The 16,484-nt window shown below is 41.2% G+C and overlaps 1 protein-coding gene across 2 annotated transcripts in view; it reads right to left on the reverse strand.

Annotated features, from left to right (window-relative positions):
• Positions 1-16,484, reverse strand: part of KIAA1217 (KIAA1217 ortholog) — a 355,102-nt gene that overhangs the window by 319,781 nt on the left and 18,837 nt on the right. For both annotated transcript variants that reach the window (XM_064407697.1, XM_064407727.1), the window contains one exon: positions 13,814-13,914. In XM_064407697.1, coding sequence (XP_064263767.1) covers positions 13,814-13,877 — 64 coding nt within the window. In that variant the 5' untranslated portion in view covers positions 13,878-13,914. Of the gene's footprint in view, positions 1-13,813; positions 13,915-16,484 lie in introns of those variants that run through there.

Genomic DNA, 16,484 nt, shown 5'->3' on the forward strand with positions numbered 1-16,484 from the left:
AAACGAAACATGCCAAAGTATTGTTTTCTCTTAATACTGCTCCTTCTCTCAGTGTTTGCCAATTTCCCCAGCATAGCAAACATGTAGCGTTGTGACTACTGAGCACTTTCTTATTTGCTATATTATAGCAAAGAATAGTACCATGAAACTTTCTTGCCCTCACATTTGTATTCAGCTCCTGCGCCTGTGTCCCTCCCTCATTCTTGTGAATGTTTCTGAATTGCAGCTGGACAAAGGAAGAAAGGTAACAGCTTTGTATTTCTAAGAGAAATGAAGGTACCCAGGAGGCTCCTAGGAGCTAAATGGTAAATTGTCTGGGAAAGGACAAGCAGCTAGTAGCATGAACCTGCATTTCTTATGTGACTTTAGCTTGGGACAAGCAGAGGCAGCCCTTATTGTGCCAGGATGCTTATTTGCTGTAACAGGAGCAGTAAGCAAACCTCCTTTCTCCATTCCCACTTCTCTGAACAGTGTTAGAAGTGCCTTGTGGTTCCTGACAATGAAAAAAAAGGATATTCAGAAACATCAGCTGTGTCTGCCCTGCAGCCTAAAGCTGAGTTTTGCTGAAGTCTGATGGGTGACTGTGATCACTGCTGGGTGGTACCACACCAGTGCCCCTGCCATGCAGTGGGGCTGGTGCACAGCAGCAGATGCCACAGGGAAACCTCCACACCAGGAACCTCCACACCAGGAAAGCCCCAGCACCTCCCTCCATTCCAAACAGAGCTGAACAGTGCCCCAGCTGCCCCCTTAAACAGAAGGGCTTCGTTCTCCAAAGTGCTTTCACACAGAGCACACACACATTCCCCCTCCTGCCCATTTCTGTATATGACTCCTTATACCCCCATCTCGTGGGCTTGACCTGTTCTAACAGTATTTTGTGTCGATGGGGGAGGGTAGCAAATGAAAAAACAACAGGCTCTGCCTTTTGAGAAGATATCTGACCCATCTCTGAGGGGATGTAAGGGACAATCTATTGTCAGCCTTTGGAGGACAGGTCCTTTTTGGATAGAAGGAATTTTTGACTTTACAAGGTCTTGGAAAGGAAAAAGAAATATTTCCTAAAATATTTTTAAAACACTTTAACAATAAAAAAATTCTTCATATTGTATTCCAGAACTTTTCTTGCACTTCTAAATTAGTTTTAAATAAAACTGCTTTATACCATAGTTAATCAACAGTATTTCTGAGGTCAATGAAAACTCCCTTTGTGCCAATGAACAAAAAAATTCTAAATGCTTGTTCTCAGAATAAAACTGGTACAAGCTAAATATGCGACAGCTGGACTATAAAAAGCCCACCATCCACTCTCACCCTGTCACTCCCAAGCAAGAGCAGCCAATTTGTGACAATTAGCACACTGTGCACAGCGCGGTTCACCGGGCCCTTCGCGGGCAGCCGGACGGATCCCGGGCGGTGTTCGCCTTCGCGCTTATCGGCCGCGCTGACAGGAGATGCCGGGCCTCTGCAAACACCTCCTAAAACATGCAGCAGCTTGGCTGCTGGTTCTACCTGTCAGCCACTTCTCAGTAAGCCCTTATCAGGAGGAAGAGCACTTAATCACAGCTCTCCAACAGCTAATATTAAAGGAGAAGACAGGATGACTTCTGGCAAATTAAAGGCAGCTGGATTTATCACCCTCTCCCTCATGGCCACACTGTTTCCCAGACCAGTGTGGGATAGTTTTAATCCTTTGCTATAAGATAACCACAGATTTTTTTTCTCCTTTTTCAGTTGCCTTTTCCATGAAAGGCTGGGGCTTAACAAAGAATGAGCCTGCAGAATTTTAGCTTGCTAATGCAGGATCTTGTTCCTCAATCCATAATTTAACTTATACTGAATACTTACTGGAAAGGTATGCCTACACGACATACTAAAGGTATAAAATTTCTAAGCAGCACCCCATTCTGAAAAATATTCACCATATTTACTTAGTAGCTAAAAATTGCTCTTGGATGCATCAGAGATGACTTAACACAAAAATATTTAAAATATAAATGTGTACATATAAATAATGCATAATAGATCTCAAGAAAATAGAATATATAGATATAAGATCTATAATACAACATCTTATCGAGAAATTAAATTAGTTCTTCAGGGGCTGTGGTCCTCAGATATACCTTAACAGATTTTTCAACAGGTTTCAATTTCTCCTTTTAAGAAAAGAAAAAAAAAAAGTGCACATCTAAATGTGACCTAGAACTCATTTTGCTTCAAAAACTTCACAGAAACTTTTGACAGAAAAAAATGCCTATGAATTTCTACTTCTCCCTTCCTTTACTAATCCTATCTCAAAGCAAAGTTTTCCACTATATATTTTCAAGAAATTACTGCATCAACAGCCTGACAAATGCACTCTTGAGAAGTGTGAATGACAACAGCCAGGAAGCTGGGTTCAAACTCTGATAAATTAGTCTGACAAAGAAGATTCTGAGACGTGCATAGAATTGCAAAATCAATTTTCCTCTTGAGTCCATTAGCAGACCTGAAAAAAATGGTTCTGACAAATACAGCACATTCTGACTGACCACAAAAAAATTTAACATTGGAATGCGATCTGAAGGCACTCCCGGAGCTGTGTGGAAAATAAACATCTCACAGCAACGTTTGCACTGGATTGACAGAAAACTAGAGGTAAACTTTCAAATCACAGCATCCACATGCTCTGGATCCTGTAGCTTCACTTTTCAGCACAAGCACCGCCGCAGCATGCCAGAGATGTGACGAGAGGATCAGGGTGCACATCTGGAAGGCGGAGCAGTGCCAGCTCTACACATCCTCACTGGGGCTCGGCTGCATCCCACAGCAGCACTGTGGGCTTGGCTGCTCTCGCACCCTGCACTCCCCTCCCACTGCCAACAGCACTTTGCTGTGATTTGTCAGCAGAAAAGTCAAAGGAGAGAGAAGAAGCTGTTCTATTCTGGCAGAAATCAAGCTTTGCTGATTATCTTGTCCTCAAAAACCCAACACATCAGAGGCTAGTGCTGCAGCAGTGATGACTAACCTGACAGCTGCAACATTTCTGCTTACTCAAGAAGAACCAAGAAACTGCAATAAAAAAGACCAAGAAGATCAACATATACAAGCATCCCAAAGAGAAGCAAGATTAATTTTAAATAGTGCTAAAAACTTAAACAAACATGAAACAATAAAATATACCATAAGAAAAACAAAGTACATGTTAACATACTCATGCCACACTGTACCTCAACACTGCACCCAGAGCTCTCAATTTTTATTGATTTTATTTGGTAGCTGTGTCACACAGAAAGCAGTGCACACAAGCTTGGGAACCCTTCAAATTGACATTTCATCAAAATGAAAAAAACCTTAAGTTTAAACTTTCCCTTTATTTGTGATACACAAAACAAGGTGTATCACTGTAGGACATGCTGCAGCAGGAACTGGTGTGGGTTTCAGCTGGAAAATGAAGCCCCTGAAATTCAGGTCCATGCATCCAGTCCCAATACAGGCAAAGTGGAGAGCTGGGCCTCACTCCAGCCAGAGCAAGTGGCTGTGCTCCAGATGGCTGCATGTCCTGTGACATTTCACTCCTGTACAAGACTGTAGCTAACAGGAGCTGGAGAGCAATGGGGCATTGTCTTGTTCTTTTAGCTATCAAACTTAAGAGCTGTGCAGAACATCACAGAATGTCTCGGATTGGGAGGGACCTTAAAGATCATTTCATTCCAAATCCCCTTCCATGGGCAGGGGGATCTTCCACTAGCGCAGGTTTCTGGTCCATGGAGACAATTTCTTCCATCTTTAGGGGATCCTAAACTCGTGTCCCCATTCTTGTGGAATATGCTCTGGAGTACCAAGTGCTCCAGGACAGGGACTCCCCTTTCCCCTTACCTTTCTTTGGGGGTCTGCATCACAATATACACGCCCTGCTGAACAAGGGGGTCACAGGGGGGGTCTCTTGTTCTAGGCAGTGCCAAGTTGTCACAACAAACAAAACCCAACAGTACCACCAAACAGTTCCCAATACCCAACAGTTCCACAAAACTGTTACTGATGCCAAAGGACGTCCCTTCAGGACAGCATCAAGGGAGCCCCTTTAGCCACAGCTCCACAAACTTTCCCAAGGTGAGATGGCACAGTTCGAATTCTGTTGTAAGGCAGAGATTAGATTTGGAATTTGATTTTTTCCTTCTAATATTTTACTTTTTAAGGTAAGGACATTTCAGTCTGTGGGTCACTGAAATGTAATGACATGCATTATAAGGAATTATTTTTAAAGCACATTGATACAATAGCCATGGAACTGTATCAGCAGTGCAAGAAAAGCCTACACACCAATATTCACATGTTTTATTAATATATTTTAATGAGACTAAAAGCTCACATACTTTCAGGTTCCCATAAGTATAATGTGGGATACATATGAGGATGAAGATTGCAGGAGCTATGAGGGTTCTCAGGTTCCTGGGTATAATAATACTAATGGCTCTGGAGGAAGCCTTCCTATGTACACAGCACTATTTCAAGGTCTTTCACTTCTGATGTAGATCATTTGGTTAAATAGCCAGAAGAGAGAGTTATCAGGTTGAGCAATTGCATTGTTTTCCTTGGGATAATTTGAAAAGTATTTGCTTTTTAAAAACTCATGCTGCATGCATGCAAGAGACAGAAGAACACTAAAAGGAAGTAATACCACAAGAGATGTGGAGAAGGAGGATGGCTCCCTTCACCCAAACAATATATTCATCAATCACGCAAAAGATTTTTGTTTGGCTTTTCTCTTATTTCCATGGCAAGTGCTGCCTCTCTGGCATAAAACTCATCCTAAGGGATTACACAGAGCTTCCCCAGCTTTCTGCTTCAGTCAGCACTGCACTGCATAAAGGAGACTCCTACCCAAAGATTCCACATGATGCTACTGACTTTTCTGTTCAGGATCATCTTCCAGCTTTTTGGGACATAAAGAGATAGCAACTGTGCAGTTATCAAAATCTTGACTTCTGATTTCTAACCTGTTTTTAAATATAGGATGGACCAAAGACTAGGCCTAAAATAGTTAATGGTTTTCCTACAATAAATGTGGATGTGTTGAACTACTATTGTATTTTTTAACTGAGAGATTTTCCCACTATGCACTATTGAAAAAATCACTAGCTGTCAATGAAGAGGCTACAATAACTTCAGAGCTCATTTCTGTTCCCTGAAAGCAGGCTCAATGTGATTTTGAGTGGACAGTCACTACAAAAATTATTTTAATAGTGTGCTGGGCTACTGAACTCCAAATCACACAAAAGGCACAGACAGCCCCTAGGAATTTCAATTATCACTGGTATCTGTGGCACACATGCAAGCAACACTGAGTTTACTTATCCATTGCAGCCAGTGAATCTGATGAAGCTGATTAAATAACTCAGAGATTCATAGAGATTAATCCTGAATGAAGTTATACAGCTACAACTTCACCTCGGTAAAACACAAAGTAAAGTAATAGGCAGAAACAAGCCTCTGGCAAGTTTGAGGATGATTTTTTGTTGTCACTCAAAGTACCATTAAATGATGGAGAGTGGGCAGTATTTATTAATGGGGTCATTAATTTGAGAATCTTGCTAGAGAGCACCCATAAGACCAAATGCTTGTACGTAAACATAGCACTGCAAGTAGTGAGTTTTATTTTCAAGGAGGTACTTGCAAGGCTAATCCATGATTTCCATTTAGAATTAAATCCTTTCTATGCAGAAACCCTTGTTATTAACACGCAGAAAGTGCATTTAAGTTGCTTATAAAATACCTATTAGGAAATTGCACCTTTCAGAAAAAGAGCAAACAAGCCATGCTGGAAGGGAAGTTACTGACTTTGTCCACTATTGTACAAGGCAGAATTAGCAAAGGTATTCATGGCTGGAGCATTCACCAAAATGAACAGTTCCCAGTGCAGTTTTTCCCCTGTTCTCACAAGGCATATTTCTCACCCTGTCTGCCAGAATTCAGATCTGTTTTAGTTACAAGACCATCTGCTTTTTGAAAGGCTTTTTTTTTTTTTGATGACAGATGGATGAGGTTCAAATTCTTGTTGTAAACCAGCAATGAAATTTTACAATTCATTGTCTCTGCTGCTTTCTGTCTTGCACTAATTACTTGAAAAAAAGAACTCACATGGGAAGAGACAGTTTTCTGAATGCATACAATTTTTAAACCAAAATAAGCATATAAAATAAATTTCTGATGCTTTAACTACAAATGGCCTAGCTTCAGGTTTCTAACCTAGTTCTGTTATCCTGTATTGGCTCAGGTTTCTCTTTCATGTCCCAGAATAAAGGGATGTGGAAGCAGAGGGAGTACTTTAAGGAGCTATCTACAGTGTTAGATAAAGCATCATATTTTTCCCTCCAGAGTCTCACAATATCATCTGGCTCTTTCAAAGACTTAGTTCTTCAAGTCTGATATTTGAAGAAGAGACTCATATTCTAAAAGTTCCCAAAAAACCCAAAACAACAGACTTCTAGCTTTTAATATTAAAGGAATAGAAACATTAAAAGTTGCTAAACAAATATATGGGTTTTGCTTAAAATTTTTCATGTTTAAAAAATCCTCTCAATTTTTATTTCCCATTTAATACCATTTTGCAGTGACAAGCTTGGAACAGCAAACAAACCTCCAGGATACCACTAAAATGTAGTAAAAGGGTACTCACTAATGCCATGCTGGCAAGTCTGGCAAGCCTTGATCTGCACACCATAAATCCACTAGCCACAGCTCCCTGGTACATACCTCAGGAGAAGGGAAGTGTCAGGATGTGTGTCGGTAACAGGGGATTTGGGTGTCCTGCTGCTGACCGCAGCTGCGTGGGGTCTGTGCCCTGCTTCCAAACCAACACCATGATGTTTCCCTCAGACTCAGCACTGGGATTAACCACCAGCCCCTGCCAGGCATGCACATAGCTCCAAACAGGATGCACTCCTGGATTAGGGAGGGCTTCAGGCAGAGCCCCGTGTCTGCTGCTCTGCTGTGACAGGAGCCTCAATCTGTGTGCCGACAGGGCACGGACCTGAGGGGAGCCAAAGAACAAATAATCGAGCAAAATGCTAAAACCCCCCCAGTTCACATCCCTAGTTATGCCACAGACCCATTCCACCTGTGGAAACGGTGAACTGCATGCCATGTTTACATGAATTTCTCAACAGAGATGAGTGGTGCCCGCAGAGCTGCAGGCTCTGGCCGCGCAAACACGCACTGCCGGGAAGGGGCACAGCCGGATCCCAAACCAGCACAAACGCTACCGAAAAATCCAGCCCAGATCAACAACATTTGGAATCTCTGTCCTTTATTATTCGTTCACTGTGGCTCCTTTGTAGGCTTCAGTCTTGGTTTCAATGAAGCAACTGTTTCGAGAAAAAAAGAAACTCTAAGAAGCAGGGGAAGCGTGACAGCAGATATAGAAGTGAAAAAATATCTAACAAGTGTTTTGCTCCAGTTACTTCTTGATTTCACAGAAAAATCAAAAGCAGATGCTTTATTTACTGTTCCCATAGTACTGTTTATTGTGCCTTCATGTATTTCCTGAAGTTATTCCCATTTTCCCCTCTCATTTACTAATAAAAGAAATGAAAGACACAAATAGTATAGACATGGAAAAGAAACAGACAAATGAGACATTTTTCATCATGTTAAAAATAATTTTCAAGACAAAGTCCCTACTAACCATGTTCTTCTCTGAGAGTAAATACCATAATTACTCATCACAACAAGTACAGTCTAGATGCTTCCAAGCCTTCTAGAACTACCAGGTTTGTGGGTTTGGGGGTTTTTTAGTCTTTTTTAAAAACCCACCCTAAATCCAAGAAAGTACATTTATTTGCACAAGTATTTTCCAGCACTGCCATGATGACTGCTCAACATTCACATCCACTCTGGAGCTATGATCATACTCCATGCATTCTTCTTAAATCTTGATTATTTTAACAGAAAAAGAATATAACAGAAGGAACCTCTGTATTGAAGATATTTGTCCTGAAGTCATATTGGATACCAAAGTGGTCAAGACTATATATTATCGAAGCAGTTAATTTGAAATTAAGATAGCAATAAAAATGGTACAGAGAAAAGCATTTGAACATTACTGACAAACCTGACTGCTGTAACATTTTCCCCATATTATGTCTCATCATCAAAAGTCCAGCACTGATTTTTTTTTTTTCCCAAATGCTGGGATATGCCAAAGGGCAATTTTAAAACAACCCAGTACAAGATGTTACTGATTGATACTTGCTGCATTTTACAGCATTTGCTTGTGCATCACACTGCTCCACAACATGTTCCCCTGAACCTGGGTGGCACTGACAGCCCTGCATTCTGCTCCTTGCAGCTCACCAGATATTTTCAAGAAAAATGTTGATAAATCATCTCTGCCTCCCTCAGCACTCAAAGGCCAAATAATTTCTTGATACTTCAGCAATGCCTCAGTTCATGGCAGAAACTGGATGGGAGATTCCCAGTGTTCAGCAGAGGATGACTGATGCTACTGATCTCTCCTAGGCTGTGGCCAGCAATCAGAAATACATCAGGAGCTTCATAGCATGCCCCTAGACCCTCCTGAAAACTAAAAAGCTACAGGAATAGTTCAGCCCCAGAGTTAGTACAAAACCAACTAAACAGAAAATACAGAAAGTGGTGTGTTGACATGAAACCAGGAGGGAGCTTTGAGGGACAATGTAAGGCCTTTCCAACAATAAACACTCTGCAGAGGAGCACTGGCAGTGCAGGTTGGGATGTTTCCTGAACATGGAAAGAACATGTTCTCTTAGATAAGAGAGGGACAAAACACCTTCAGGAGAAAATGCAGAAGTGAGGGTTTGGTCCCAGGTTCAAGCTACTGACACAAAATATCAGACTTCAACCTGATTTGGGCAGGAGGCCCTGGCCATCACAACAGACTCACACCAATGTCAGCTCTGCAGGAGTAACAACCAGCTGATCATTAACTGGTGGAAGTTGAGCAAATAAAACTTCCTCACAGAAGCAGTGGGAAGTCTCTCTGTCCTGATACCCCCGTCTTTGGCCCCCATATCTTACATTAATGGAAGGGACTTCAGCTTCAGACTAGGATCCAATGTGTTTCTCTAATCACACTCCCCACTGCTAAAAATACACATTCTTCTATAGTTCACACTGCAAAACTACCTACCCTCCTCAAGTTCGGAGGACCAAAAATCCACCCTCCCCTATTCAAGAGGAAAGTAAACATCCTTCTTGGAAGGAGTAATCAGATGGTCAGAGTCCAAGACACCTTTGCAGCTCATGAAGAACAAAGACAAGAAATTAAGCAGTTCCTCAAGGGAGGGCTGGCTATGTTAAAAGACAACACTTTTCTCCTCTTCAGAAGGTTCTGTAAATCCTCTTGAACAGAACAAGGGAAAGAAAGAAAATAACACTTCCTCAGCTCTTGGTGGTGGGAATCAACACCCAGGTGGGTGAGGACTGCTTCTTAGGCTACAAGCTGGGGTCTGTTTTCATCTTCATGTGCGGATGCGTCTGCCTTGAAAATGGGAAAAGACTGATTGCCTAAGGAGAAGCACGGTGCCCTGGGGCTCACCTTGAGGGATCACACATTCAGTGTGCTAACACTGCCCAAGTCATGCCCGTGGCAAACACTGTGCCCAGCCTCTGGGTCACTGTGATTGGTAGGTAGTTTCCTTATTGACATTTCAGTGGAAGACACAGCCTGGGGAGGAAAGGGTGGAATTATCATCTCAAAGAGCAGATAAATTTAAGTCTCCAATTAAAATAGACAGCTTTATGATTATACCAAAAATGTACGAGGGCAGTGCTGAGGGCTACAGAACTGAGGCTACAGTGAGTGGTAAATGAATCTGCTCCAGCATGAAAAAATAAGGAGGAACACAGGACCTCTTTATCACAGCTCTCTTCAGTGTGTCAGGATCTAGGAGCTACTAAGAACTACACCTTGGAGCACAGGAAAAGGTAAAAAGAGTCTTGCAGCACTTGTTTTTACAGGCCATCTGCCTCTCTCAGGATATTGCACTCTTCAGAAGAATATTTTGCAAAATTTACTTAATATATAATTAATATCCTTGCAGAGATAAGGAAATGCTCTCAGTGCCAAGTCTCTTGACTTGCCAGGTGTGAGAACGAACCCAAACTGATGAAATAAAGATGCTCACACATACACGTACTTTGTAAAATACTTTTTTAAAAAACAAGATAGAGCTTAAAAGATCAGGAAATTGTGCATTTGTTCAGGATGCAGTTTCCCCCCATAAAATTCAAGCACCTCACAAGAACATCTGTGACACAAGTATCCCATCACAGGATGGTTGCTGTTATTCCAGAAAAAAAAGGAAGGAAATTAATAAAGAGGAGGAAAGGGCTGCTAAATAAGTGCATTAACTAGAATGGTTTTTTTTATTTCCAAAGAAAGGTGAAAGCAGAAAAGAAATGCAAAAACCACACAAGCCAGAGACACACAAAAGAACAAGGAGTGAAAACTGTCATGAGAACAACACACTGGCAAAGGAAAAATCTGTAAAGAAAAAAAATTCCAACTTATTTAAATGACTGAGAGAAAGTCAAAATTGTTTATCAGGTACATCTGTTTCCTTATGCACACAGGCACAGGAAAGACACAGTGCAAGTACCTTAGGCACACTCTCAAGGAAAGTCAATTTCCAACTTGGGCACTTAAAATACCAACACCCAACATAAATATATATGCAGAGATAAGGACTCAGAAAAGGAAAACTTGAAGTAAAAGATACCAGGAGCACACACATACACTCCCAACCACACTCAGGAAAAAAAAAAAAATTTGAAAAGCAGAAGTGAAAAGAAAAACACCCTCTGAACATGCAGGTTTGGTAAATGATGAGCATGTAATGCAACCAGCCAAATATATGTAGTGAATATTCATAGCAGCAGGAAAATACCAATAAATAGCCATAAAGAATCACAAAATTCCCTTCAACCCCATCATTTTCATAGGGTTGTTCAAGAACAAAGTCCAGGAGTGGTGCCATGGAGGGAGAGGTATAATAAGTGCTGGGTTGATGAAGCTCAAGCTGCTCAACAGGTTTCAACTCCAGCTAACCCAGCTACTGCAGCTGCTCCCTTTCAGCTCCTAAAATCACTGTACTGTGCTGCAACAAATGTCCAGCTCACTGCTGAGAATCCACACCAGTTCAGCCAAGGCTGGGAAACTTCCATGTGCTGTAGCTTTGCCCCACCACATAGCCATTCCCCTTTTGAGATGAGGTTGCCTAAAACAAACCTATTTCATCTGGTATAACCAAGCTGATCAAAATCCGTTATTTTCAAAAAGAAGTGAATGCCAGTCATGGCTGGCACGTGTGAATCAACTGACTCCCAAAAAAATCTACTACTGGAAAGTGTTTGCACCGTTAAAACAACCATAAAGCAAATTTATACTGAACTACATCCACCCTCTTCCAAATAAAATTAATGAAATGAATAATCAACTATGGAAGGAGTTTAAAAAAAAAAAAAACAAAACTGAAAAGATATTTCCTTAGAACAAATACAAAAGGTTGTAGAGTCACTAATCAGAGATAGAGGGAAGGACTGAGACACCACCTTCCCAGACCCCACTTCAAAGCCTTGCTATCTCCCACCTTTGGCTGGAAGCAAAATCCCAAAGGAGAGGTAATTTTCAAGTACTAAACCTACTTTCAAAAAGTGCTTCAGATTCAAAGAAGGTGTCTCCCTTCTTTGACTCACAGTCCCTCAGAACTACAAACACAGCAGTAAGATGAATTTAAACTCAGCCTGTCTCAAGACAGCCAGTAATAAATGCAAAGCATGGTGAACAGAAACAACTTCAAACATTTGAGCTAATGGCATCACAAAACCTGATGATAAGGTAACTCTACTGGTCAGATCTCAAGATTAGAGGAGCAGGTTGCTGATATCATCCACCCAAGAGGCAAATAAGAGTACAATGCCTCTGGGGGCACAGATTGCAACCACAAACCTCAACACATTTATTTTGGCTGAACAGGACCTGGTCATCAGTTCAAGTGATCATTGCCAATGTACTGATACTGCTCTGCTGACAATGATTTCACACACAGCTTCACATCAGCATGGATGACACAACAATTCACATTTCTTCTCAGCAACAGCTATCACCCACCACTGCTGCAAATCCTCCCAGAGACACTGCCCCAGTGCTCCAGCCTCAAACACCAGTACAGCCCACAGACAGTGCTTTCAAGATAAAGTGGTCCAGTCTAACAAAATAACTTATTAGCCCTGACCATGCAGACAGATCTCTGAGCCATGTAGTTTCCACCCCAGGGGAAGGCAGGACAAGAGGCTCAGACTTCCTCTGAATTTTTGGGCCTCTAGACAGAAATGCCTCTTCTTGCAATCATCTCCTCCCAAACAACATGATGGGACAGGAAATAGTCAGTTAACAACATATCTTTGAAAGAATTTCCTGGGAATCAAACTATTTTTCAAAAGCAGCAGCATCTTTATCCATTAATTCAGACACTAATGATGGATGTCCACCACTGGATAAGTGAGCTGGCACTTGCTAAAGCAACTACAGTAGTAGATCAAAAACATAAGTATTTGGTCTTGGGGAATTCAGAGACTCAAAACCCATTCTTGTCAGAACCTAAATGAAATCCAAAAGGCAACAGTCCATCAGTTTCCTAAACCAATGGTCTGAGGAGCTGTCCCAGCATCAGACTGCATTATCTATATAAAACAGGATAATTTCTTCTTAGCTCTGCTTGGCATATTCAGGCTCCAGACTGCACAAGACAGTTCTTTGTTGTAGAAAAACCAAGAGAGAATATTTCTTCATGTTAGGTACATCTCTCCTTTCCACGTATATAGTTAAAGCAAATGATCAGATGTCAATGAGTACTTTAATTGCCCTTCCTCTTGAACAGCTGGATCAATTCCTAGAGCCATTCCCTTCGACCCGTGGGACTTGTTGCCAGGGCTATTAGAAGGATCTAGGTCCAGAAGTCCACAGTTCTGTCTAACAGCTGACAACCATCTATAAAGCCACAAATATTAACATGAAAATATCTAGATTTATTCCCAAATATAACAATTGTGAGTAGAGTTTTCTGTGTCAGCAAGACCCCCTGGCAGACATAGTGATCACTGATAAAATCATAAAGGCCCAAGACAAATTCAGACACAGAAAACAACCAAATGCCTTCCTTAGCGAGTCAAACAGGGGGTCCCAGCCACCCACCACACCTCACTTTTGCAAGAGGGAAATGATACAACTGGAGTACCACACAGGGAGTAATTGCTCCATAACAGGTAGGCACATCTAACACATTTTAGCAGTACATGGAAGATGTGATGGGGCTCATAGCACATGAAAGAAATCAGCAGTGTTCATGGCAGAAAAAAAAAACAACTTTTCCAGAAATTAATTTTTTTGAAGAGAGGAGCAAGAGGGCATTACAGATTCACCTCCACTAACCCACTTTCTTCACCCCAATGTTTATCTTCTGTGTATATATATATATAGAAAGACAATGAAGGTGCAATTCACAACTTAGGGAACATCTCCAGCTCCTGTTAGTTCTGCCTTTATATCCTCCCCATCTATCCATCTAACACATAATCACCTCTCCAGAGGAAACTGACCCAAAGCACATCAGAAACAAGAAAAACATGCATCCACCACTTCCAAACAAACAGCCCTCCAATGTACGTGAAGCCAGGAGAGCATGGTAAGGCACACAGGAAGGGACAAATGGGACCAGCCCATGTCACCAGGTTTGTGAGGACGGGCCACTTGAGCAGGCAGCCTTTTCCACAGCAAGGATGAGGTTTCACTTACCCAGCTCTCTACAGGGGAGCGCCACGCTCCAGCGGGGCGGCCGGGTGGCTCTGCCATGAGGCATTCCGGGGCATCACAGCACAGCAACTTCAGGAAAAAACCTAAAACAGGAAAGGAGTGAGTCAAGAGTGAGTGTGCTAAAGTCCCTCTGGAAACCACGCTGGTGGCCTCCCACAGACAGCCACAGCTGAGAACCCTGCAAACAACGCTTCATGGAGGCTGACTAACCAAAACATTGTTTGTCAAAATGCAATTAAAGCTGGAAGTATGAGCAATTTAACAGCTATTCACTTCAGAAAAATATTGCAAAGATCTCAAAACCAAATATTTTTAACCCAGCAGAAATGCCCTGCAGCAGCTGGGTGACAGCAAGGAAAGACAGTCAGGTCTTTGAGTCCTATTCCCCACACACACACCCCCACTCCCTTGCCATTGTCTCTGACTGGAAATGTGATTTTCCCTAAGATTAGAATGCCACGTGGGAATTGCAGAAGGAACTGTCTGTATGTCCACATAATGAATGCATTCCAGAGACAGGGAAGCTGTGATGACTGTGACTGACATTGGTAGAAATCAGCCTGCAAAAGGGTATAAAATGCTGGAGTCTGGGCCAGCTGGTCTCCCAAAGCTGCAGGCAGCTTCCAGGTGGATCATACCCTCACCCCTTTCCCCAGGCAGAGACACCTGCAGGGTACGTCCAGACTGAAGAGAGGGAACACACACTTTTGGACAGGTGAGTAGCAGCATTAAAATCCAGTCATGTGCAGAAATAAAATCCAAAAGTAGACACAAAGGTGCTTTGTAGCCTTGTAATTGTGCATTCTGCAGGCCAAAGACTGCAAACACGTACATTCCTAACTGAACCTGCTTATAGTACAACCCTTTAGACCTGATTATATTATACACTGCATTGACAATATTTAGATACTGTATTAGCAATAGATCTAACCACAACCATCCACATAATCAGTGTCACGCTTCTCACTCCCGAGCCTTGTCTCTACTACGCTGACACAAGTTAGCAAACAAATGATCCAACTTCTTAAAGCATCAGCTACCCTTTCATCACAAGACAGAGCTGACATATGCCCAAAGAAATTCTGAGCTCTCGCCATTTCTAAAATTTTATTTCAGCTTTATTTCACCGATACTCATTTCCAAACTGCATCCATTTGTTAGTTCTAGTAATTTCAAATAAAACATTATATCTTGAAGCAAGAAAATAAAAAAGAACAACAACATTCTTTTCATCACTCAGGAACACTAAAAGTTTAAAGATTATCAATGCCATTAATGTGATTTAGGTTCAAGGTGACAATACCTTGAAATAATGACTATTATTAAAGTACACCAAACAATATCAATCTACTGAAAGGCAGAGATATTATTATACAATTTTCCCTTTAACATGCATTTAAGTAGTTTAATGGATTTTTCCCAAACTTAAAGACAACATTTCATATTCACAAAGTCTTGTAGGCTGATAAACACAGCCTATGATCTCAAAATTTCAAAACGAAAGTAGTTTTAAGAACACTGCTTGACAGTAGGGAATCATTGGTCACACCTGCCAAAGGGTGGCCACATTAGTGAGCTTCCCACTACCCTAAGAGAAAGCAAAAGGCAGAATTCCCAGCTCCTCTGCCTCTCCTTGCCCCAGTTTCCCATCAAAAGAGCATGGCACTGGCAAAATGCTCCAGTATTGCCTCCACATCATTTTTTCAGAACAAGCCCAGGCAATTTGTTAGCAAGAACCACAGATTCACATCTAGGATTGAAAGGACCAAAGTACTTGTACACATACAAATAAGTGAGCCAGGAGAAGGAAAAGAAGACAGAGAGGATAGCAGGGTTTATGTCTTCAGAACTGAGAATAGCAACACAGCTTATTTAAACCAGAATGCAGTCTGCACAATCACAACTGGCAAAATCAAAATCTTTTGTACAGGCTATACTTGATTAAATTAGTTTAATTTTCACTATAAAATTAAAAAATAATTACTGGTTAAAAAAATAACAAAATATCCTTTCTCTAAAGAGTGCTGTAGTTGGAGGAGAACATAGTTCATTCTTCATACAAAAAAAGACAAGACTAAATTGCTTGAACACAAAAGATAACTCAAATTCATCTACCAAGTTGTACCCAGCAACTCTGTAATAATTGCATACAGAACACAAACATGCTTTGTTGAGAACTCACAATATCTAATCAGCTATAATTCCAAATTTTATTTTCCATTTGTAAATTACCAAGGGAGAAAACTACACAACAGGGATGTAAAATAATATTCTAGCTGGAGATATTTTGCTAACACATAAGCTGCTACCCACCCCTTCTCTAATGCCTGCAAAGCTCTTCTGCTTCAGAACTTATTTCAATTGTTAGTTTCTCTTTGAAGGTATTTCAACTATAATGCAAGCAATGCTCTAATGAATTCTCAGTGCTGTGCTATCTTTCCCAAACAGTTCTTTTACGTCATCTACAAGTTTGGATGCTGAGATGTACTTGCTATACTCATGTGCATCTCTGTTCCTGAGGAATGTCAATATTATCATCAAGTGAGATGTTTTAAAGTTTCGAAGCTCAAAAATAAAAAAAATAAACACACCCAAAAAAGCCCCAAACATACACCTTCTACAGGCTGATTGCTTACTCACAGTTAATTGCCTG

The sequence above is a fragment of the Passer domesticus genome, chromosome 1, assembly GCF_036417665.1.
Source record: "Passer domesticus isolate bPasDom1 chromosome 1, bPasDom1.hap1, whole genome shotgun sequence".
In the NCBI taxonomy this organism is placed as follows: Eukaryota; Metazoa; Chordata; class Aves; order Passeriformes; family Passeridae; genus Passer; species Passer domesticus.